At 28.1% G+C, this 24182-nt stretch overlaps 1 protein-coding gene across 1 annotated transcript in view; it reads right to left on the bottom strand.

Annotated features, from left to right (window-relative positions):
* Positions 1-23954, bottom strand: part of LOC122271046 (uncharacterized) — an 89782-nt gene extending 65828 nt beyond the window's left edge. Inside the window, exon 1 of the mRNA XM_043050854.2 lies at positions 23369-23954. Coding sequence (XP_042906788.1) covers positions 23369-23804 — 436 coding nt within the window. The 5' untranslated portion in view covers positions 23805-23954. The remainder of the gene's footprint in view (positions 1-23368) is intronic.
* Between the last annotated feature and the right edge of the window lie 228 nt (positions 23955-24182).

Raw genomic sequence — 24182 nt, 5'->3', positions numbered from 1 at the left:
TAAAAACACTCTTTATTATGCAAATCAAATTTATAAAAGAAAACGCTATATACTGAATATTTTATGCAAAAAACACTATAACCTAAATATTTTCTGTAGTATTTATCTGATTTTAAGTAGTATCTATCTGATTTCATCATTTTAACACGTAAAAACATTCTTATGATGAAAAATAAACTTATAACCTAAAACACTATAACCTAAATATTTTATGCAAGAAAAAACGCTATAACCTAAATATTTTATGAAGTACTTATCCTATTTTTAGCAGTATCTATGTGATTTCATTATTTTAAAACCTGAAAACACTCTAATACTGAAAATTAAACTTATAACCTATAACACTATAACCTAAATATTTTATATAGTATTTATCTGATTTCATTCAGTATCTATCTGATTTAATCATTTTAACACGTAAAAACATTCTTATAATGAAAATTAAACTTATAACCTAAATATTTTATGCACTTAAAAAACGCTATAACTTAAATATTTTATGTAGTATTTATCTTATTTTTTGCAGTATCTATCTGATTTAATTATTTTAAAACCTAAAAACATTCTTATAATAAAAATTAAACTTATAACCTATAACACTATAACCTAAATATTATATGCAAAAAAAACACGCTATAACCTAAATATTTTATGTAGTATTTATCAGATTTTTTGCTGTATTTATCTGATTTAATTACTTTAAAACCTAAAAACACTCTTATAATAAAAATTAAACTTATAACCTAAAACACTATAAACTAAATATTTTATGTAAACAAACACAGTAATCTAAATATTTTAAACAGTATTTATCTGATTTTATGCAGTATCTATCTGATTTCATTATTTTAAAACCTAAAAACACACTTATTATGAAAATTAAATTTATAACCTAAAACACTATATACTGAATATTTTATGCAAAAAACATTAAAACCTAAATATTTTATGCAGTATTTATCTGATTTCATGCAGTATCTATCTGATTTTATCATTTTAACACGTAAAAACATTCTCATGATGAAAATTAAACTTATAACCTAAAAGAGTATAACCTAAATATTTTATGCACTTAAAAAACGCTATAACCTAAATATTTTATGTAGTATTTATCTGATTTTTTGCAGTATTTGATTTATTTATTTTAAAACTTAAAAACACTCTTGTATTAAAAATTAAACTTATAACCTAAAGCACTATAAACTAAATATTTTATGTAAAAAAACACTATTACCTAAATATTTTATGCAGTATTTATCTTATATCCTTTTTTTCATTTCATACTTAACAAATATACTATTTAAAAATGTATTTATATTATAAATAACCAAAACTCCCTCATGTTAACACTTTCAAAAACAGGAAATAAGCCATCCAAAAGCTCTATATGAACTCAGTATTTTACACAGAATGTATCTAATATCCCATATTTTATTCCTCGCATTATGATTTGTCAAAGAGCCAATATAATATTGTGAAAGACATCATTATTCATGCGTCATGAATTTCATTCAGAAAGCACTTTTTTTTCTTCTCAAAATCATTCGTACTATCTCGTTGTCAGTTGGATCGATAGTCTAGATGGCGCCTTTTATACACCAGGATAACTTCCAGGACATTGATGTAAATTTCATCTATATTACTCTAAATTGTTGTAATTACTTATTCACACGCAATCGGTTATCGTTAAGTATCTAATTTTCGAGAAGTTAAGTGTTTAATCATTTAAATCTATTATAACAACTAAATCTTATTAAATTTCTTATTCTGAGGCAGTTTTAAGTAATGCACCATGATTTTTGAAAATAAGTTTTTGTTATTACTTTGATACTATTAAAAAAAATAATTTTTTAATTGAATGAAATAATAATGGATGAAAATTGACACAATAATACATAAGTGCGAAAATTGTGCACTTTATGTGAAAAAAACTATTTTTAGTTTTTGTTCATACATTTTTATAAAAATTTCTGATGCTTATGACGTTAAGTACTTAATCATTTAAATCAGTTCTATTAAAGAAATTGTTGTTAGCAGTTTTTCTTATTTTGTTTTTAAGTAATGCACGATTATTCTTGAGGTTTTTTATATTATGTATTTTGATTCTATTGAAAAAATAAATTTTACGACAAAATGAAATAATAATGGATAAAAATTGAAAAAAATGGTATATACGTTATACACATTATATAAAACAAATATTTTTAGTTTTTACTTATATGTTTAAAAAAAATTCTGGTGCTTTTGACATTGAAAGCGCTTAATCATTTAAATCTATTCTATTTACTGAAATCATTGTTAACAGTTTTTGCTATTTAGTTTTTAACTAATGCACGATGATTCTATAATTGATTTTTTTTTTATAAGTAATGTATTTTGATACTATTGAAAACTTACATTTTAGAATAAAATTAAATAATAATAATAAAAAGGGAAACTATGGATATAAATAAGAAAATTATACATACTATATAAAAAAACTGTTTTTAGTTTTTACTAATATTTTTTTATTAAAAAAAATTCTAATGCTTTTGACATTAAACACCTAATCATTTAAATCTATTATATTTACTAATATTGTTGTTAACAGTTTTTCTTATTTAGTTCTTCACTAATGCTCGATTGTTTTTAAATTACCATTCTTATATTACGTATTTTAATACTATTAAAAAATTTAATTTCTGAATGAAATGAAATAATAATTTATAAAAATTTAACTATTATACGCATTACATAAATAAACAATTTTTAGTTCTTACTCTTAATTTTTTAAAAATTCCTGTTACTTTTGACGTGAAGGCCTAATCATTTAAATCAATTCTATTCACTGAAATTGTTGTTTTACAGTATGTTTTTTTCAATTAGGGCTTAAGTAATGCACGATGATTCTTAAATTATTTTTTTTATATTATGTATTTTGATACTATTGAAAAATTTATTTTTTTAATAGATAAAATTCAAAATATTTTAACAAATGAAAAGACAAAAACTGAAACAAAAACACTTGAGTTTAAAAAATTTATGTTACAGTTAATATGGTTTGTTGGTTATTGCTTATGATAAATTATTTTTATTAATATGAATAGCAAACAATATGTCGGTATAAGTTATTACTTCATGACCAATAACAAGTACTGATTTTCTATAAAGTTAAGTAAATGTCGGAACCTTAATACGTTTAGCTTTAGTTCATTTGACGAAACATTTAAAGCAACAATATTTAGTATTTAAATATTCCAATTTGATTTAAATATTAACAAAAAAAATATTCCTTCGTTATTGAAAGAAATCAAAAATGTGTGACAGATTATTAGAAGAGGAGGACTAGTGTGTAGAGTTTTAACAAATTTGCCAATAAAGCTTATTAGCCATTATTTTGGACATATCTCGTATTTTTTTAAATGAAATTTGAACAACTCTATACATTTTAAATGATAGATAAGTTAATTTGAAAGTAATTTTTTTAATAATTTCTTTTTTAACGAAAAGTTGTTTTTGTTCACATTGGTCCTGCAACACTTGGTTAGTGTATACAAATCATGTGACAAGTATCGATACACCTTTATACTTACTGTTTAATCCAGTGGTTCTTAACCTTTTTAAGCCGCGACCCAAATTTGAGAAATATGTTCATGTCGCGACCCAAAAAAAAGTCAAAATTAAGCTGAGTAAGCCACAATGACTTTTTCTAGGAGGTGTTGGTATTACTTATTAATTGGTGTACTTTTTTGGTTCGACTCAGCGCGACCCAAGAAATATGCTTCGCGACCCAATTTTGGTTCGCGACCCACAGGTTAAGAACCGCTGGTTTAATCTATTGGTATTTTTTAAAAAGAGCAAGGAAAACCAAAATGGAAATAGTTTTAGTAAAAAAAAAATAGAGTTGAGTAAATAATCATGAAAATCTTTTAGCGAGCGATTTTTTTTAAATATTTAAAGTGATAGCAAAAGATACAATTTAATGTTTCAGTTTTGGTGTAATAAAGTTGATTTACACTGATATTTGAACAAAACAAATGTATAAGGCCGTCTGATAATACGAGGAGATTTTAACCCTTTGACGCAAAATTTTTATTAAACATTTTTTTCCATACTTTTTTTAATATTTTGTTCTAACTTGGTCAAAATAGGTAAAAAATATTATATTTAGTACTTTAATAATGTGTGGCTATGAAATAGAGGATGAAACACCGCGGTGTCTTTTTCGGCTAGGTAAAATATTTCAAACACGGCTCACTTACAAATAATATTTGTTTAAAATTTGCACTTATTTGGATCTAATAAAAACAATTACACATCATTGAATTTATTTTAATTTTCAAAATTAAATATTGATAAATTTTTGAATATGAATGAATAGTAAAATTTTCAAATAAATTTTTTGGATTTTATATTTTGCTGGAAATATAAATATGATAGTCTAGTAAATTTTTCGGTAACTATTAGACTGTTTTTAATAGTTAAAAAAACACCAAAATATAGTTTTTTTACTTCCAACTAGGGAGTGAGGAAATATACATAAAAAGGATGTCCCATCAGCATCAAAGCATTACGAGATGAACAAAACAAACTTAGCTAACCTAAATTTGTATTATATATCCTCTGTAAACATACAAACTCTGTAAATATATTGTAATACTCTATAAATATACGCCTCTGGAAGTATGTGAATATTTTAACAGGTTTCTTTAAAGTTCTTTGAAAACTTTTAATGCTGGTAGTGAAAGTATAACAAAATTCGATTATTTAAGAAATTTTTAATTGCCATTATAGGTTATTTTTCGAAGATCAGATCTGCATGAGAACTGAGGGCTAGTACTACAAACTCAGAGATGCCAACTGCTCCGGACACGCCAAAATAATTAAAAAAAACGAAGTAACTACAAGTGAATTTTGCAAATAATAGACTATTTTTTCTTGCTTTTTTAAAAGGTATGGCATGACATAACAATTATAAAGTGGTCAATTGTATAAACCAATGAATTATTTAGAAATAGTGGTGGATAAAAATCTACTAAATTGAATTTATTAAACCAAAAATCACAATTGATAAACTACCACTTTAAAATATATATTTGCTGTCCGGAGCAAGTTGGCATCTCTGCAAACTAGTACTAATTTAACTAGTAAAGGGTTAGTACTAATTTAACTAGTAGAGGGTTAGTACTAATTTAACTAGTAGAGGGTTAGTACTAATTTAACTAGTAGAGAGCTATTATTAATTTAAACTCTACACATTAAAGTAGTATCTTAAAAAAGATAGTCCCTACTATAGTTATTAATAATTACGTAAATTTACAACCACTAATACTCACTAAATTCAATTTACTGTCCCGCCACTGTGTGTTTACCTTAGCCCCGAGCAGTTATAAGTTCACTTAACTCATCTGTTAATTAAATAAAAGTAAATCAAGTGTAATAAGCGTATCCTTTCTTAACATAAGAACTCATATTTTAAATAACGATAAATAAAGTTAATCTAAAGTTGAAATTAAAGCAAAAATTAAGGTCTTACTTTCCCATTATAATAAAATTTCATTCATTTATTTTCTATATAATCATTTCGTGTTTTAATTTCAACAATGCCATAATTATTTCCATTCCTGTCACATCAGCTCATATTGATTCTCCGGTATTTTGTATATTTATATGAATGGTGATTCCGTTGTAAACGACCTCTTGCCCCTCTTGGCCACTGTGTTTTTTATTTATTTTTTAATATTTTATTTTTATTTTGTTCTGTTTTTAATCCACATTCTTTCCTGGCTAATGTAATTTTTCTGGTCTTGTTTCTCCCCTTTTTGTTGGCAACTTTGCGCTTTTTTTTAATATTTCAAATCACTTTTGCTTCTTCTCCTTCACAATTAGCAAGTCTTGAAAATGGGCGCCAATTTTGAAGCGCTTGAAACATGTCGACTGTTAATTGCTATTTATATACTTTGGATTAGATATTTAGTGTTATAATATGAAAGTGTAACACAGTTTTACCAATGTGCCGTAATTTACAGAGATTTTTTTGAGTCATAAATAACAGAAATAGTCCATTGGTCTACGCTACCCCATGTCCATACTAGCCTCCCTCTCCCTTATTAATAAGACAAAAATTATTTCTGTTCCGTCAAGATATTCAAGTAAAATCAATACACTTCAAAAAAAAATTTCTTGAAATGAATGTTAAAGCCTTGAGAAAAATATCTTTAAATTAAAGTCATTCATTATTCAACAAACGTAGCTTATTGCCTAACTCTGCTTTGAGACAACTAAATAGAAATAAAACTTCGTTAAAAAGGTTACATACGTTTTTAAAACTAATGAAAAATTCAAATATGATTACGTGAATTTTTTTTACAAATGTTTCAAGAGAATGCAGAAAAGTTACACCCCATTGCGTCTGTCATCATGCACTTTTGTAAGAAACACAGACAGAATAACTTACATTCATAATGCTTAAGTAAATTCTTTATTATCCCTTCAGAAAACTAATAATTATGAGCTTAAAAATGTAAGCTTTTCACTGATTTAACTAAGCCTTAAAATTAGAACGATTAAGCTTTATCCTTAGGTACTGAATACAAAATTTTTTAAATAGAGTATAAATATTATATTCTCTTGAACTTTTTTAATCTGCATAATTTTTTTTATCTTCAAACTTAAATTTTTCCATGCTAAAAACATCTTGTTTGAGCTTAACTTACTGCTTTTTTTAGATGAGAATTTTATATTAGTTTATTTAACGATACCACAGATGACTAAAAATGTGAAAAAAGTGACTAATATAAAGCAAAATTCTTATTAAGTATCAAAATTCTTGTGAAGTATCTACTCTTTCGCATGTGTGTATGCCTTTGGGTGCCTGGAATGAAATAGTAAAAGGAGATAATGTCGAGAAAAATTTTAAATTGTAAAGTATACAAGTTTCGATGTCATTTTATAGTATCTAATTTTGAATAGCAAAATACAAAATTTGTGCGAAATAAGTTGAATAGTTTCTGAGAAATCTAATTTTAAATATAAGACTTAAAAACTGTACATAAAAACCTGTCCCTTCCTTGCTAGTCCTTAAACGAACGCTATACCGCCGGGAAAACTTTCAGGGCAAATTATCTGTTCTCCATTTTAAGTTTTCTTGAATTTAAAGTATAGAAAAGGGGAGTTCAGGCAAACCTATATTTAACTAGTTTCAATTGCTGACAATGTTTTTTTTCAAAACATCAAAATACAGCAAATTATGACAAGATCACTTAAACACTGCCTAATTCTAAACAATCTTGCAAAAAAATAAAAATAAAAAATAATTACGTCGTTATTTTGAAAACATTTCTTCGGCATTTGAAACTTCATGGTTTACCTGAACACACTTTTTTCTGAACTTTAAATCTTAAAGTAACCAGAGAAGGTGAAGCAGAAATCATCATGAAAAGTTTCCTCCAAGGTATAGCGTCCTCTTAAGTTAATGGCATTTCACAGAAATTGAGAAAAATTTCATGTACTCAAGCACGGAGCAAAAAGCCAGAAAAGTGCATCAATTTATTAAAAGTTATCGACACCCGCCTGGTAAAATAGTACCATAAAAATAGATGTTAAAGATTCTAGGATTTAAATTACTATAGATAGAGGCAAAAGTATCTTGGGTTTTCTTTATTTTTACTGGCAGAAAAAGAACTAAACTGAGTTCCAGAATGCAGGACAAAGTTTTTACCAGCTTCTTTCGAAAGAATCTGAGCAGAATATTTGAAGAATACCTACTTACTTTCTTTTTTTACTTCCGCATTTTCTTTCTGTCTTTATTTTATATATTTTCGTGTAAGAATAAGAGTTAGAACGATTTTTATTTCGTGTTCTTTTAAGTTCCCAGAATAAATATATTTATTTATCCTCGAATTTTAATTTTTTTTCAGCGATTGCAAATTTGTGAATATTTTTAACACGTTCTGTACAATTAAGTATTATAATCAGGGATTAGGCAAGAATATGGAAAATATTCTATACTATATAAACAATCTTTCTTTAAGCAGCAGATATTTTGGAGGATATTACATGGCTAACCTGTTGGCACAATTTTAAAGAATAAGCTTCAAGCTTTCAGAAATGGTGTCATTTTTTAACTTTGCGTTATTCGCATCCACTAAAATAAGCACATGAAGTTAAAAGCTTTTTTTTTCCTTTCTCAGTACCACTATAATTAAAATATAAATTCTTTCTAATTAGAATTTTCATTCAACATTTAATAATTTAGAATTGCTAGTATTAAAATTAAAAAAGAAGCTATTAGCTTCCTTTCCTAATCATAATAATAATGGGGGTTATTAACACTGTTGCCAGGTGGCAATAATCATTCACCCCCAGATGGCGTTGTAAAATCCCCTAAAAATTTTAAAAAAACCCAAAATTCTTAACTTAATGTATAAGTATTAAAAAATAGTACAAAAGTTAAATAATGTATAGAAAACGTTGCTTTAATACTTTCTAATATTTTATTATCAACAAATTAGTCTTTTTTACATTTCAATCGTTGCATTATCTTTAATTTCTACTAAAATATTAAAGATATTTTTTTCAATATTTTTTGACTCGCACATTTTTTCATAAATATTTTATTATCAACGATATAGTCTTTTTAATATCTTAATTCTAACATTATGCTTAAATTTCTGATAAAATATTCTTCTTGTACGTATACATATTTTCTCCAATCTTTCTTGTACTTTTGTACGTACATCTTTTTTCCTCCTCCTCCTTTGGCATTATTTTTAAACCATGCACATTAAAAATTTTGAATAATTTGAATTCAAATTCACCAAATTTACAGGTTGATCGAGCTAAGTAATAACTTACTACATTCAACAAAGAGGTTAAGTTCTAAAATTAAATCTTAACCTTTTTGTTTTGGTTTAACATATTGATTTTTATCTTACCATCTCACACATTCAGTTATAAAATTCGATATTAGAACGTAACCAAAATGAAACTAGTAAAATTCACAAATAATCCTAAAACAAACCCCTAAAAACAAATTCCCCAAAAATACCCACTGAAGATAAAAAAAAAAAAAATCCTCCTAAATTTAGGGGGGGAAACCCCTAATCTGGCAACACTGGTTATTAATAACAAATCCATGGGTAATATCCAGAATTCCATACACTGATGTTTTTTTCTAATCTATCTTCATAGTATCGTAAAATAAAAGAACAAAATTTTTTAGCAAAAAAAATCCCGAACTACTAAAAATATAAAGGAATATTTTAATACAAAACAATATTTTGCAGTGCATTTGGCCTAAAAATAACATTTTGAAATTTAATTTGAAGCCAGTTTGTATCGCCTAATATAAAATCACAGACTTAAATGAAAATATTGGCGAGATCTTCTCTCACCATCGCCTGAAATGAAATAATTTTAGTCGAACACCGTATCTGGAGACACAACGATATATGTCTCATATTAACACTATGCGGTCCGCATATATTTAGTGATAAGTTTACCATGTAACCGGCTCCGTGTAACTTGCTCCACTTTGTAAAATACTATTTTCTATTGGTAGCGAAATTTAAGTTACTTTTAGTTTAGTATTTTTTATTATAAGTAATTTTTTCACCAGTAAATATCAAAAATTATAAGTATGATATAAAATGCAACGTTAAAGTATCAAACTACTAGTTACTATATTAAAAAGTAGACGTAACTATCTTTCTTTAACGAATTTTACTATATAATATGCTACCACTTTATTAAAACTATTCCAGAAAGCACAGCAGTTGGCATCTCTGTACTCTTTTGTTCATTCTGAGATTTAACTTAATGTTAACGCAGCACCTCCCTTCCCTTCCACCACATATCCTTCGATTTAGATGAAGGAGCAGATATCCATTCTTGGATAGGTACTCTGAAAAACTTGATTAGTTAGTACTCTTTTGTCCCTTGACAAAATGTCACATGAATATCAGGTTGCAAAGCGCGATATCTATGTGTTGTCACCGGCCACTAACGTTTATCTTGGACATGGCACCAACGTACGTGTTGTCACCGGCTGTTAGTGTATGGCTCGCGTATGGCACCAACGTGTTGTCACCGGCAGCTAACGATTGGTTTTCACGTGACAACACGTTGGTGTCACCGAAATATGTTATGAAAGTGTTAACACTAACTTATTATCCTTTCTAATAATGAAAGTAAAAAGTTGACTAAAAACGATAACTTTATTTGGGGCCCAATTTGAATTTGTTGTTTTCTTCACTTATTACGTAGATAAAAAAATAAAATTTAAATCCTTGTTACAATAGTTAAAAAATATGGCATTTTTAAAAATAAAAATTGGCTCAATTGGAAAGAAAAAAATAAATAAAATTATAAATATCTTTAAACGTCTAATTATAAAAGTTATAAAAAAGGGAAGCTTGAAATTTAAAATTAAACAAAACACATTTCAAAAAAGGTTAGCTAACCAAAGGCCATTTTAAGAATTTCATTAAAACAATCTCAAATATTTCTGAGATGCGATAAACTTCCAAACAATAAAGCTTAAGTATACGAGGAATAGGCATATGTACTTATTAAGTAAAATCTAATTAACAAACAAAAAATTAAGATTTAAAAAGATTTCTATTTTCAAACAATAAGAGAATTAATATCTGAAGTGAACTTATGAAGAACATCTAAGAAAAAGAACTTAGCTAGGCATAATTTTTTTTCCAAAGTAATTAGGAAAGTAATCAAATGCAGGAAAAAAAACTTTTCATGAATGCATTTGCATAATATAATTCTGTTATGTTGAAATTGACATAAAACATCTTCTTTACTTTAAAGATAATCATAAAAAGTTCTTTGTTTCAATTTAAACGTAGAATGAAACTTGATGGCTTTTTATTAAAACTATGTTAATGAGTTAATTAAGGACAATAATGAATTGAAAAAAATCCGTCGTTTTATATTTTTTCTTTGTGACAAGCCTAGCACTACTTACTAAGATTATTTTAATAATTACAGCTAATTATATTAAATACAATAGTAGACAACATAAGGATGATTTTGCAAAATGGAGTATAGCGGTTTGTTAGTAATGTTTTGACTTTCGCTTATATTTCACGAAATTCTAAGTGATGAAGTTCAATATTCGTGGATAAAAAAAATTATAATATAAAATCGTATATAAATTACTGTTCTTTAAATTTTTTTTTAGAAATAAATTTCTTACTAAAAAAAATCATCTGGTACTTATAATTTTTTTGACGCATAAAATGATACCTATAAATGACCGTACTTTTTGCTGTCTTAAAACCTGCTCTATTATGTTGTGTTTTTAAGCATGTTAATTAAGTCAATAAATTCAAATCACCTAAAAAATCCATTCTACCAAAAAAAAAAATTTTTTTATAATTTCAGACAGTTAACTAATTTGGAGTATTTATTATCTCTATGCATAATTTATTGAATATTTTGAGTACACATATCCAAATAAAATAACTCTTGATATCTAAGTTAATTAGCATTATTCCTGAGTTGATTAGCATTATTAGTACATAATCAATTAATGCTAATACTTAGTAAATTAATACCTTACAATAACCATTGACCTAATTATCAAATAGTCATCTGACTGAAATCAAAATTACATCAATTTCTGACTGTTGACCTTTGAACAAATGTTATAACCGTTTACCTACGAAAAGCATATTTTATGTAAATAAAAATAATTAAAACTTCAGGAGAAAAACAGCGTAATTATATTAAGTGGATATTTTATTCATTTAGCTACTAAAACTGATAATCATCTGGAAGTGTTTTTCATGTGTTGCCGGAAGTGAAGCAATATTCTGAAAAATTGAACTAATGAGGTGCATTGTAATTGAACCATTGAGGTGCAAGCTGCGTTCAGGAACATTATATGCAAAACTACTTAGTTTAATTTTTAAACACAAACGTCAGCCACATTTTTTGTGTGTAAAAGACTGAAAATTCCCGAATTGACTCGGGTTTTTAAGTTAATAAAGTCAGTTTTTTTTTTTTCGTTATTGTAAAATGTTGCATTTGCGTTTAATTGGCAAAGTATAAACCGTTCACCTGCCAAACTTGCATTATGTAACAATGAGAAAAACGTTTTTTTTAAGTTAAAAATGACAGCACATTTTTGTGATTAAATTAAGTAAATATTTTATTCAATTAGCTACCAATTTAAATTAGAAATATAATAGCAATATTATGAAAGAACCTAAAATATATTTTAGTATTATTAAAATATTTTGGTGGATTCTAATCTCTGATGTTTCTATAATTAATACTGACAAAGAAATAATCGCGTTACCAGTCTTCTTTTTGAAGCAGTGACATGTTCCAAAAATGCAGCATTTGCGTTTCTTCATCTTTGTGAAACAATGACATGTTCCAAAAATGCAGCATTAGCGTATATTTATTTTTTTGAAACAATTACATGTTCCAAAAATGCAGCATTAGCGTTTCTTCATATTTTTGAAACAATGACATGTTCCAAAAATGCAACATTAGCGTTTCTTCATCTTTTTGAAACAATGATGTTCCAAAAATACAGCATTAGCGTTTCTTCATCTTTTTGAAACAATGACATGTTCCAAAAATGCAGCCTTAGCGCTTAAACGGTTAAATGCTAATAACCTTTTTTTTGTCACTTCAAAACGGGTGTGTACTTTCTGGGACAGAATTTTTCGATAGGCCGAATAATTAACAATTTAAACTAAACAATTCGTAAAGTTTCAGACGATTTGATACATATAAATATTCTTAAATGACAATTTATTTTCTGAATCTCATTCGAAATAAATGATTCAAGTAGAAATATTTCTGTTAGTCATTCTACCCTTAAAAGTCATATACACAAATCTAGGAAAATTAAGTAACTGGCTTATTTTGTGGAGTTGGAACAAATCCAAAAAAGTTTTGTAATTGATTCAAAAACTTTACAAACAGTCATTCTGGTATTTACATACTTGTAATTATGTATCCGATGTCATCAATAACAAGAAGAAAATAGTTGTGGATAAAGATTATATATTTGTATTATAATTCAAGAAGGAAATGTGCTTTAGTTTTGGAATAAATAGAAAGTGTTACAATTTTAGTTGAACTCAGACGAAGAAACTCTGCATCGAAAAAAGATTTTTAAATTGCATTTTAAAGTAATTGTCTTAATACAACGCCAAATTATTTTAAAGCCCCAAAGTATTTTAAAGTTAAATCTTATGAATATTGTTCCTACTAAAATAGTACATTTTCCTAATTCCAGGGGTCTGTCCAGACATTTTGTGAAAGGTCCTGTTTTTGTGAAATTGTGAAGAAGTTTCTCGTAATTTGTGAATATAAAATAAAAGTTAAGTCACATTCCTTTAACCAGGGTCCTGCTTTTTTGAATTTTGTGAAAATAGGGTTCTGCTATTGCAAAAAACTTTTTCAAGGAGTTTTAAAATTGTAAATAGCAGATTATGCTCAACACTGTAAAACTATAATATAAAAAGTTTAAATTTTCAAAAATAAACAAGAATTGCTGCTACTAAATTAGAGATGCAACATACACATATTTGGTATTTAGGCTATACTGTTGAACGCAGAATATTCATTTCGGACGAATAATGGACGAACCGTCTGCGGGAGACGAAACTTAGTTCGTTTACATCTGTCTTCCTCCCCCCCCCCGGGAAGGGTTTATTCGATTACAAAACAATAATGAAGATAAACAAATTTGTGAAGGGTCCGTTTTTAAATTAAAATATTTTGTGAAGGGTCCATTTTTATGAAAAGATATTTTGTGAAGGGTCCGTTAACGGACCCAAATTTCTTCTAAACAGACCCCTGAAATCGGTTATCTTCACCAACGTGAAGCGAAATTAAATTAATTTTAACTTTTTTTACGAGGACAAATAATGCAACAAAACTAAGCTTAATGATATCTTTCAATTAAATTTGCTAACAGAAGACATCGGAGCCTCCCTGGCAGAGCCCTATCTCCCACCAAACGCTGTACAAAGCGTACAGGTAGCGGATTCGAATCCCGCTGTTTCGCTGGATGTTCCAACGTGCTGTCCTTCTCTATATTGTACTATCTGTCCTTCTAATTAACAAAGGTTTATAAGCCTAAATTGAGCACACAAGCCTGCAATTATATGTAATTCCAATAAACCACAAGACGTAAGAACGCGACCTATAGCAGCCTCCTTCTGTACTGATGCATTTCTGTCCAAATTGCAAAAAACTCAAAAAACTCACTTATGTGTATATGGCGGCCAACATGCACAATTTTTATACCAATTCCATTAACCACAATGACTCTCAATACAACATTAGAAATACATGATGAATGGGAATAAGACCGTAAGCGGTTGCAGGCATGCTGTTGAAAGATCATGAAAAGTAAATTTATCTTATTATCACTAATTACTTATTATTTATAACTAATTTCACATACAAATTTAAAAGTTTTATAACGATTTTTTAGGATTTTGGGAATTGCGGAAACTACAGAGAGTCTTAAATTATATTTGTTTTGCGAATAAAAATGGAACATAGTTTCTTTTTAAAATTGCGCAAGAATTAAAAAAAAATCATCCAAACATGTTTTTTGTAGTAACTTGGAGGCTGTGTTCCCTGTTCACTCCCTTGTAAATGCTACGCATTCATCATTGTCTTTTTCCATTAAACATCGATATTTTTTTCCCAAAACACAGAAAATTTTGTTTAAAAAGCATACAATTATGGCAGCTTCATGTAGGATAACATTCTGTTAACAAGTTAATCATAACGAAATGAGCGGTTACCTGGATTTGAAAAATAATCACCTATACTTGAAGGAAAAAACAACTTTAGCCTAACAAACACAGAATGTTAGATTAAGTAAGAAGAAATAAATTAGATGTTATTTTACTTGTTGACAATTCAAATGAGGAACGGATCCTATAGCTCTTTATTAAGTTTTTTTTTTTCTAAATTCCAATATAAATGTTAAGATTTATATCTGGCAAGACGTATCTTTCTTTTCATTTGATTGACGTCGACTCGGGCGTGAGTTTATAAAATGAAATAAAAAAAGATCTCGTGTGGGAAAATTAAATTTTCAACTCTAATGGATAAGTTGTTAATATTTAAAGTAAAAAAGCAGGAAAAAAATAAAAAAGGAATTTTAAATTTGCTATAACTTTCGAAAAAATTAAAATTTCGAAGCAAAATTTGCGCTAAGTTTACTAATTAAAAAGGCTCTTTCAGCACATCAAATTTGGACTCCGTTGTTGCACTTCAGCGAGCCTCAGATTAACAAAACGTGGTATTTTTTGGTAAACTAGTGGTCAAACCTACATACCTTCGTACTTTGACTTTTCCAAGTCTTATAGATTTTGTGCAGCAAAGCAAAATGTAACTTAACCCCTTGGGGACGGGTGATTCAGAAAAGCATCCGTACAACATCAGAATCAGGATGTTATTAAATAAAAAACGGTAACTTAAATGTAGTCGTTGCTAAATTGACAGACTTACTTTGCTTTTACTTTAATTATTGTTAGTTTAATCATGTATTTCAATGTTAATTCAAAGTATAACTAAATAGTTTTTTTTTACCAAAGTAATGGTGAATTAAATAAATCAAACAATTATAACTCCACCCCACAAATAAACTGCTAAAGAATTACTTTGATTACTAGTTTTATCTTTTTATCCCGGTTGATACGGTTTTATGCTGGCACGTATTTGTGACAGTCGGCGCGAAAGGGTTAAAGCAAAAAAAGTGTTAAAAGTTCGCAAAAGAAAAGTACTGAATATCGCCTTAACTTTCGTACAAATAACAATTTTGAGAAAAAACGCTCTGTGTGAAGTTTATAAATGAATATGACCCTTTCAGCATACTAAATTTCAACTTTGCCTGCTGCCTGCAGTACGGACGATATGGTATTTTTTCCTACCAGCTTAACATTTAAAAATTCTCGAACAAATTGTCGAATGCTAAATTTTTCTAATCCATTTTACTCTCTATACATTTTTCTACACATATTTGTAGTTTCAAATTTCTAAGTCTTATAGTTTTTGCACAGAAAAACAAAATGTAACTTTAAGTTGTAAATCTGAAACGGCGTCGGAGGTCTTACGATTTTTTAATATAAGGAGATATTAAACAATTAATCGATTGTATTATCGAGTAAATAACTCAATTAATGTTCTTTTATAGTTTATTATTTGGAAAAACAATAAAATATTATTCCACTTTACAAATAAATAACTACATTCGCCTATTACTTCATAAATTCATGAGTGACTTAATTCACCACCAGTCTAAATATTCACATAACTTCTATGCAAATTTTAAACTGGAGGCCTATGATTAATAATTCCTTTTCACGAAAATGATATCATTAAGGGATTTATTTTCACCACTATCAAATAAGAAGAGACTTATAAAATTCGATATTGATATCCCCTTTGGAAATTATTCATACAGATCTGATTCTTCATGAAAGAATTTCTTCCAGTGTAAATATTAAAAATCAATTTTATCGACAAATATTATATTNTTCATACAGATCCACACCTGCCAACTTTTACGGATTTGGCGTAAAATTTTATTTTTATATTTAAAGTGGTAGTAAATATATATTATTTTTTCTTTCATAAACTGATTTTTTAAATGATTTTGATCACAACTATTCTTAAAAATTTTTAGCATATAGGTTAATATGTATTACTATTGGGGTTGTCAGCTAAAGCTTTTTCAAATACAACGTATTTTTTGCTTACAATTGAAATTTTAATCCCATTTTACTACCACTGGGAAAAGTCATAATGGAAGGGATCAAAAGTTGGCAGGTATGCAGATCTGATTCTTCATGAAAGAATTTCTTCCAGTGTAAATATTAGAAATCAATTTTATCGACAAATATTATATTCAACAAACACTTGACAGCCGCAATTCACCCGACGCCGGTAATTAGAATTTTATACCCGATCATATAACTTTTAATCAATCGACTTTGCGTGCCATAAATTTAGTTGCCGAATATTTATGACATAAAAAGAGCTATAAAATAATGCGTGCCTTTGGTTCGTTAGTGGTAACAAATATGTTTTTATGCAAAGAAAAGAAAACTATGGTTTATATGTATGAATTTAAAATATTATAATTAGATAACCTTTTTCGGCTTCATAAATTATTTAAAAGTTTCTATTGTAAACAAATAGTTAAGTTAAAAACGTATAGTTCCTCGTTAGTTTCGTTCTTTTTTGCAAATAGCAATATATTTTCATACGAAAGATTATATTAATTAAATGTAAATATTGCCATATCGATCTAGAAAAGGAAAAAAATTATAAATGAAATAGCTTACATCTAAATGCAATGCAAATGAAATGAGCTAATGTAACATTTATATAGTAATATAAAATATTTAATATTTTAAATACATTATATAAAATATTTAATTAATTATTAATACATTACATAAAATATTTAAATACATTTTATGATAACTTGTCTTAGCAAAGCGCGGTATTTTCTCTTTTGTATTTTAATAGTTAACATTTAAAAGCATTTTTTAATAACACAATTGTATAGCACAAGTTTATACTAACATTTACATTTTTGATCATAAAAAGTTCTGACGATGAGAAAATTTATATTGAATTTAATTAAATTCATGATTAAAATAAAGTAAATCAAGTTCAGTAAAGTAAAACATTTGATGAGAAGATAATGAAAGTTACTGCAAGTGCATAATCTTCGAATCATATCTTCAAATAGTAACTTAAGTAAAAAGAGATTATCACGTTGCGTTTAAAGAAAAAAATTATAACAATTATTTTATTTGGTTTTCCTAATCGAGTACGTTTCCATAAAACTATGAAATAAAATTCATATAAATGTAAAAATTTAAAATATATTGGGGTTAGACAAAAATAAGGAAACACTTCTCTACTGAATCTATGTAAACAATCTTGATCTCAAGTATTTTGGAAGATTTTACATGGCACGACTTTAAAAAATCATGCTTGAAGTTTTTACAAATAATGTCATTTTTTATTCATGCAAAATTCAGATCAAACAAAAAGAGGAAAGGAAGTTAATAACTTCCTTCTAATTTTAATGCCAGGAATTTTGAAATCATTCAATGGGATAATGATATTTGGAATGGTTATAGAAGTGTTGGGACGCGACTTTACACATTGTCGACTCCCGGGCACTTCTTTGGCACCGTATTTTGAAATTCGCCAATCTTACATTCGCCAAGTCGGCTTTCAAATTTTCTCGCGAAAATCTTTGAATATTAATTCGCGCATGTTTCACTTGCGACATACGATTTAAAAAACGCATGAGTGAACATGAGGTGTGAATAAATTTAGCTTCTTTAAAAGTTTTTGTGTATTATCATTCTCTTTTTATTCGGACTTCCTGAAACACATATTTATTTCTTACTTTTTTATTTCTTTTTTAGGATAAAGTTTTGTTGTGGGTGTAGGATATATGAGAAGGGTATAGCTTTTTAATTATTTTTATAAATTTATTGCAAATAATTTATGGTGTTTTTGCCAAGTATGTGGACACAATATTCAATAATGCAGCAGGTTTTTGTACCTTCTTGTTTAGTTTTTAAAACCTTTAATTTAAGTAACTACACAATTTATGAGTTTTAATCATTTTCTTTTTATATACGTGTAATGAAGAGGAGATTGTTACTGTCAGCTTTATGCATGAATTTATTCTTTTTTACTTTTCTGACATTGATATCTATGATTAAATTTGATGTCATGATTCCTATTTGCAGTGCCAATAATATTTGGATCCAAACAATTGTACTTAGATTTGACACTTTTTTGTAAATGTTATGTCCCAAACGATAAATTCCTTCGTACGTCCACAGCTTTGGTAGCCAAGGCTTAAAAATTTGTGGCAGTTAAAGTATATTTATGAGGTGAACACAACTTTGATTAAAGAAAACTTTTTATGATTNTTAAACGAGGATAAAATTTTAACTTAATTCAACAAGCAACTTTTAAAAATATCCATGAGCGCGAAGATTCATTTATGACTTTTGCGAGTGCTGTATTGAGGCGAGTGTAGGGTTGCCTCTGAGTGAGTGTTACTAGATAAGGCGGTGAAACAGTTGACAAATAAAACCGCGGCGAGTGGAGGTGCCCGGGAGTCGACAATGTGTAAAGTCGCTGTTGGGACATAGTTGTGTTGGGAAAAGAAGGAAGCTTTAAACTTCCTACGTTTATTCTGGTCGATGTAAGTTTTCCATGGGTAAAAACGACACCATTTCTTAAAGATTCAAGCAAAATCCTTTAAGTAGTGCCAACAATTGTGCTATGAAAAATTTACTACTAAAAAAGAAAGACTGTTTCCATAATTTTTTCCAACCCCTGTATATTTCATGAAAACTTTTTACAGAAAGCTTTTAATAGGGTTAATAGGGCTCCTTTCATTTTGTTTGTTACACACTTTTTTTTAGAATCATTTTTAACATCATTTGACCGAGTAAATTCGAGCATGATATGCCATTCGTGTTTGACGCAGTTTAGCCGCTTTGGGCACTTTTGAAATTAAACTCTTTCATCTATAATTCCATTAACGATGAATTGAAAAAATAACTCATAACATGTAGGAGTACCTTTGCCTTTGGGCAATCTTTGGAAAGGTTTCACGGTTTTCCTCTACACGTACAGCAAATTTGCATTAGTTGAACACAAAAACATTTTCTACTTAATTAATTTTTGGGCCTTGATTCAAAACTGCAACACTGTGGAGTTGAACTTCAAAAGTAGCGCATACATTTTATGCATTGCCTTCAATGCCAGCGATAAAATTAAATAAAACTTATACAATGCTCTGAAACAACATACAAAACTCTATACAATGCGTTGAAAGCTAAGATTCTTTTAGATATGGATAAAATGAAATCTTATGAGTTTCCTAAGAGAATTGGGGTTTTAAGACATCGAAATGTGGCTCTTAAAGCCAAAGCTAACAAACATTTAGTGACTAACGCTTATTTTTCGTTCCAATAGTTGATTGTTTGACTTGGCGAGCATTTCTTTCGAAAATAAACATAATGCACAAAGAAAAATCTCCGCTGTGATGAATGACTAAGATTGCTATGATATACAGGTTTATATTTTGAGATTCCGCTACAGGAATAGAATATTGCTCTAATATTATAAAGTAAACGCATTTATCTAGAAAATGCCTTAATCACAAAATATTTTTGCAATTACGAATCTATTTTTGAGAAGCAAACTCGTGAAATTTCACTTCAGTCGACATAATGAGTTTAGAAAAGAAATAAAATAGTCGGAAAGCAGTAAAAGTCTAGACAGGCATGAGATTGACTTGAATTTTTTAGCTCTTTTCGAGTTTTCAAGAGAATGTTTCTAGTTTTATATTATTTGAATCTTCAATCGAATTACAAATTTTAAATTTTGAGTTAGAAGATTAATTTTTTAATCTTTATTATTTCAAAAAAGAAAAAAGAATTTTATTCAATAAACACTCTGATGTCCCACAAATTTGCTAAACTCTCTGTTACATGGAGATAGCGGATTCGAACCCAGCTGCAACTCTAGAAGTATCTCTGTGATGTCCTATCTTAGATTGCGACACTTGTTCTTCAAATTGACAAAGACTTATAAGCCATACCTTGTAATAAGCCAACGCCTCCTATAACTGAAAATCTCCACACGGTTTTTTATAGATAGTCCGATCAGACCACTGTGAAGGATATCCACTTACCGAACGAGTCATTTAATACAGAATATAGTTAAAAAAAGAAAGTGGCAGCAAATATATGGCTAAAACTTCATTTTATTTATGAATATTAATAGCTTGCCTTATTCACTTGTCAACCACCATAGACTCAATTCTCAAATATATAAGATAAATTTCTCTCGCTTTTATAAAAGGTTTTGGGTTCATGCGCACAACTGAGTCGCTTTTTAAGCTGTCTGCGCGGACTTCTTTATGAAAGATCGTGTGGAGGCTTCTTGATGTAGGAGGTGATGAATAAGCACACTATCTCGCATATGCCTTTGTCACAATAAATAAATATAAAGCAATATACTCTGGTGTAATTTATTTAAAGGATTCAATGATTCATTAAAAAAAGCCGATCACCAAAAATTCAAAATTATATAATTTGTTTTTTTTTATTATTATATGTTATATGAAAGCAAATCAGTGTTTTTAGTTTTTGTTTTTGAAATATAATTAAAAGGATTAAGATAATTATGCATAAATATTTTTTCTCAATAATTAGTATAATTAATTAAGGAAATGTAGCGGATTACGGTAAGAAAAACGGATCAAATTACGGTATAAAGTGTTGGCACCTATGGTGCATCACACGTATTTTTGCCGTAAAATATTTTACCACAATTTTTACAGTAATATTTATTTAATTAGAGTGATACATAGATTTTACGGTAATTATTACTGTGAAAATTTCTGAATATCATATTTTTTGTTCCGTAGCATCTTCCAGTAAAAATGGATTTTACGGTAAAAAGTACCGGCACCCTGAGTGCCGGTACTTTTTATCGCAATTAGAGCCAGAATTATTTTTAAGGTATATTGTATCTCGCATTTGCTTTCCCCCCGAAAACTGTCAATCGGCAAAATTTAAAATCCCAAACGTTTATTTAAACTGTTCTCGTCTTAGCGTCCGCACAATTAACGCCTGGATATGCTTCAAAGGGAAAGGACTGCTAAGGCAACGCCTCATACAACTGAAAGCCTCCACACGGTTTTTTATAGATAGTCGGATCAGACCACTATGAAGGTAAACCAGTTTACGAAATAGCCCTTTAATAGAAAATCTGGTGAAAATAAGAAAGTGGTAGCAAATACGTTGTCTAATTGTTTTTTAAATTCATGAATATGATTGCTTAGTCTTATTTACTTGTCTACCACTTAATTAATGACAGTACCTCAGTCGCCCGTGGCAGTACTCTACATTATATGAAGAAGTGGAGTGCCCGCTCGCTGGCAGGGACTCAGAATCTCATCTCACTCTAAGTCCCTTTTAATATAGAATTTGGGTTCAGGCGCACAATCGGTTCACTTTTTAAATAAGTATTTTTATAAGTAGTCTGCGCAGACTACTTAGAAAAAAAGGCTAAGGTTAGAGTCTAAGGTTGTCAACATTACTTGCCATCGAAAACTTCTTGTTAGNAAAAAAAAAAAAAAAAAAAAAAAAAAAAAAAAAAAAAAAAAAAAACAGCGAATGAAACATAGTACTTTTCTTCTTTTACACCTTCCTTCAACATAAATATTTTTAATATCACTCAATTGTAAATTTTATAAAATCCGCAGATTAAGGTAGGCAATTAAAAAATAATTTTTTTTTAGATTTTTTATTACTAAAATGCACTTATTTGAGTTTCAAATTGATTTGAACATTTGGGCGTTGATTCCTGTGTGGACTTATTTTTTCTTCTTGAAATTGACATTATAGTTATTCATAATTTTTAACATAAGTTACCACATTAAGTTAATTTCAATGTAAGTTTAATATCACAAATTTAAATATATTTCCTGAAATTATTCTCGCTGAGTAATTTTTTTTATATACATAAAAGAACATTTTCAATAAAAAATTGCATTTATCATAAGAAAAAAGACCAAAAAAATAGTCAGCGAAAAATGATTCTACTCTAATAAACACGCAAGAGTGGATAAAATGCTAAAAATAAAAATTTACTTTAGTATTATTTTATTCGGCTGGGGTTCCCAATCTTTTCCGGTTGCGGAACCCTCTTTTGGTGGAGCTTGACTTTAAGAAAAAAAAACTCATTAGCATTTCTAAAAAAGTTAGAAAAAAATGAAAAGAAAACAAATTAATTTAGAAACATTTATAGTGAAAAATTCAATTGTTTCATCAATAGCAGTCTTAAGACTAGGTTTCACACTAGACATTTGAATTCATTAGTTTGCAGCGGCTTTTTGTTTATAAATTTTTGGCGTATAAACAAGTTGAATTGAATAAAATAATCTAATCATGGTTTTTAAAAGAAGAAATGTGTTACAGTTTAATCAAAGAAAAATAATTCTTTATTCTTGAATTTAGTTTCTTATTTTAAAGTTCAATGAGAAATAATAAAGTATTTTTTTAGTTAAATTTTGTTATTTTCTTTTTTAATGAATAATCTCGTAAAAATAACTGAGAAATTCAATAATAGATTATTAGTTGCTTTAATTAAAGTTACAAAAATCATTACTGATTAAAAAAAAAAAGTCCTAACTTATGGAACCCCTGTGACCTCTCCACGAAATCGTAGTGTTCAATGAAACATATTTTGGGAACAGTTATTTTATAGTATTATGTTACTTTATACTATTACTTTAGTGTTAATTATTTATAAAAATTGGTAAACTCACCCACTCCTGGTAACACAACATTCAACAAGCATAGCACCACAGCAACAGGTATCGGCATATGAGGAATAGCTTTACGGAATTCGCCATGCTTTTCTCTGATGCTAACAATTTCCAATTTACCACCACCATCAGCGGCTAATCCAGAGCGATCATAAGGTGGAACAATAGAAGGGCGAGGAGATGGAGATCTTCTAAAAGCACTCGATGGAACAGTACCCAATCGAATGTTAGGATCAGTAGAATCTGATGCGCTTGGACACTTACACAATTGGGATAAATCTGTGGCGGAAGAGATTTTCTCAGGCCTTTTTGGCATGCTACAATATCCACAACGATCACCATTCAATGACGTTTCTGCTTCCATGGTAGTCGGGGAATCAGGTGTGATAAAACTTTGACGATCGTCTGAATTTAATTTCGGTGATGATGATGCCATTCTTTTTAAAATTATTCTGGTTCAATTAAATCTTAATTTTCAATTTCTGATTTAGGATAATATGCTGCAATTATTAAAGACAAGTGCTATGTGACTTTTGAACTAATCATAATTTGCTTAAAATTTTAATTTTATTTTTTAAGAGGAACTTATGTAATTAAAATCACTTATAGATCATAAAAATATTTATTTGGAATTTAAATTTGCATTTATTCGAATTACTTACTCATAGCTAAATACTGTATATTTTAATCAAAATAATTGTTTTTAAATCAAAGCTAAGATAAGATGACAAATTTGGTTCTTTACATAAAATTTGTTCCAGATAACAATAATTTACTCATTACAATTTTGTTTTTTATTTATAAATTTATTTAA

Source organism: Parasteatoda tepidariorum, chromosome 9 (genome assembly GCF_043381705.1).
Source record: "Parasteatoda tepidariorum isolate YZ-2023 chromosome 9, CAS_Ptep_4.0, whole genome shotgun sequence".
In the NCBI taxonomy this organism is placed as follows: Eukaryota; Metazoa; Arthropoda; class Arachnida; order Araneae; family Theridiidae; genus Parasteatoda; species Parasteatoda tepidariorum.
Note: the sequence above shows the minus strand (reverse complement) of the source record. Positions and strands in the feature narration are given on the sequence as shown.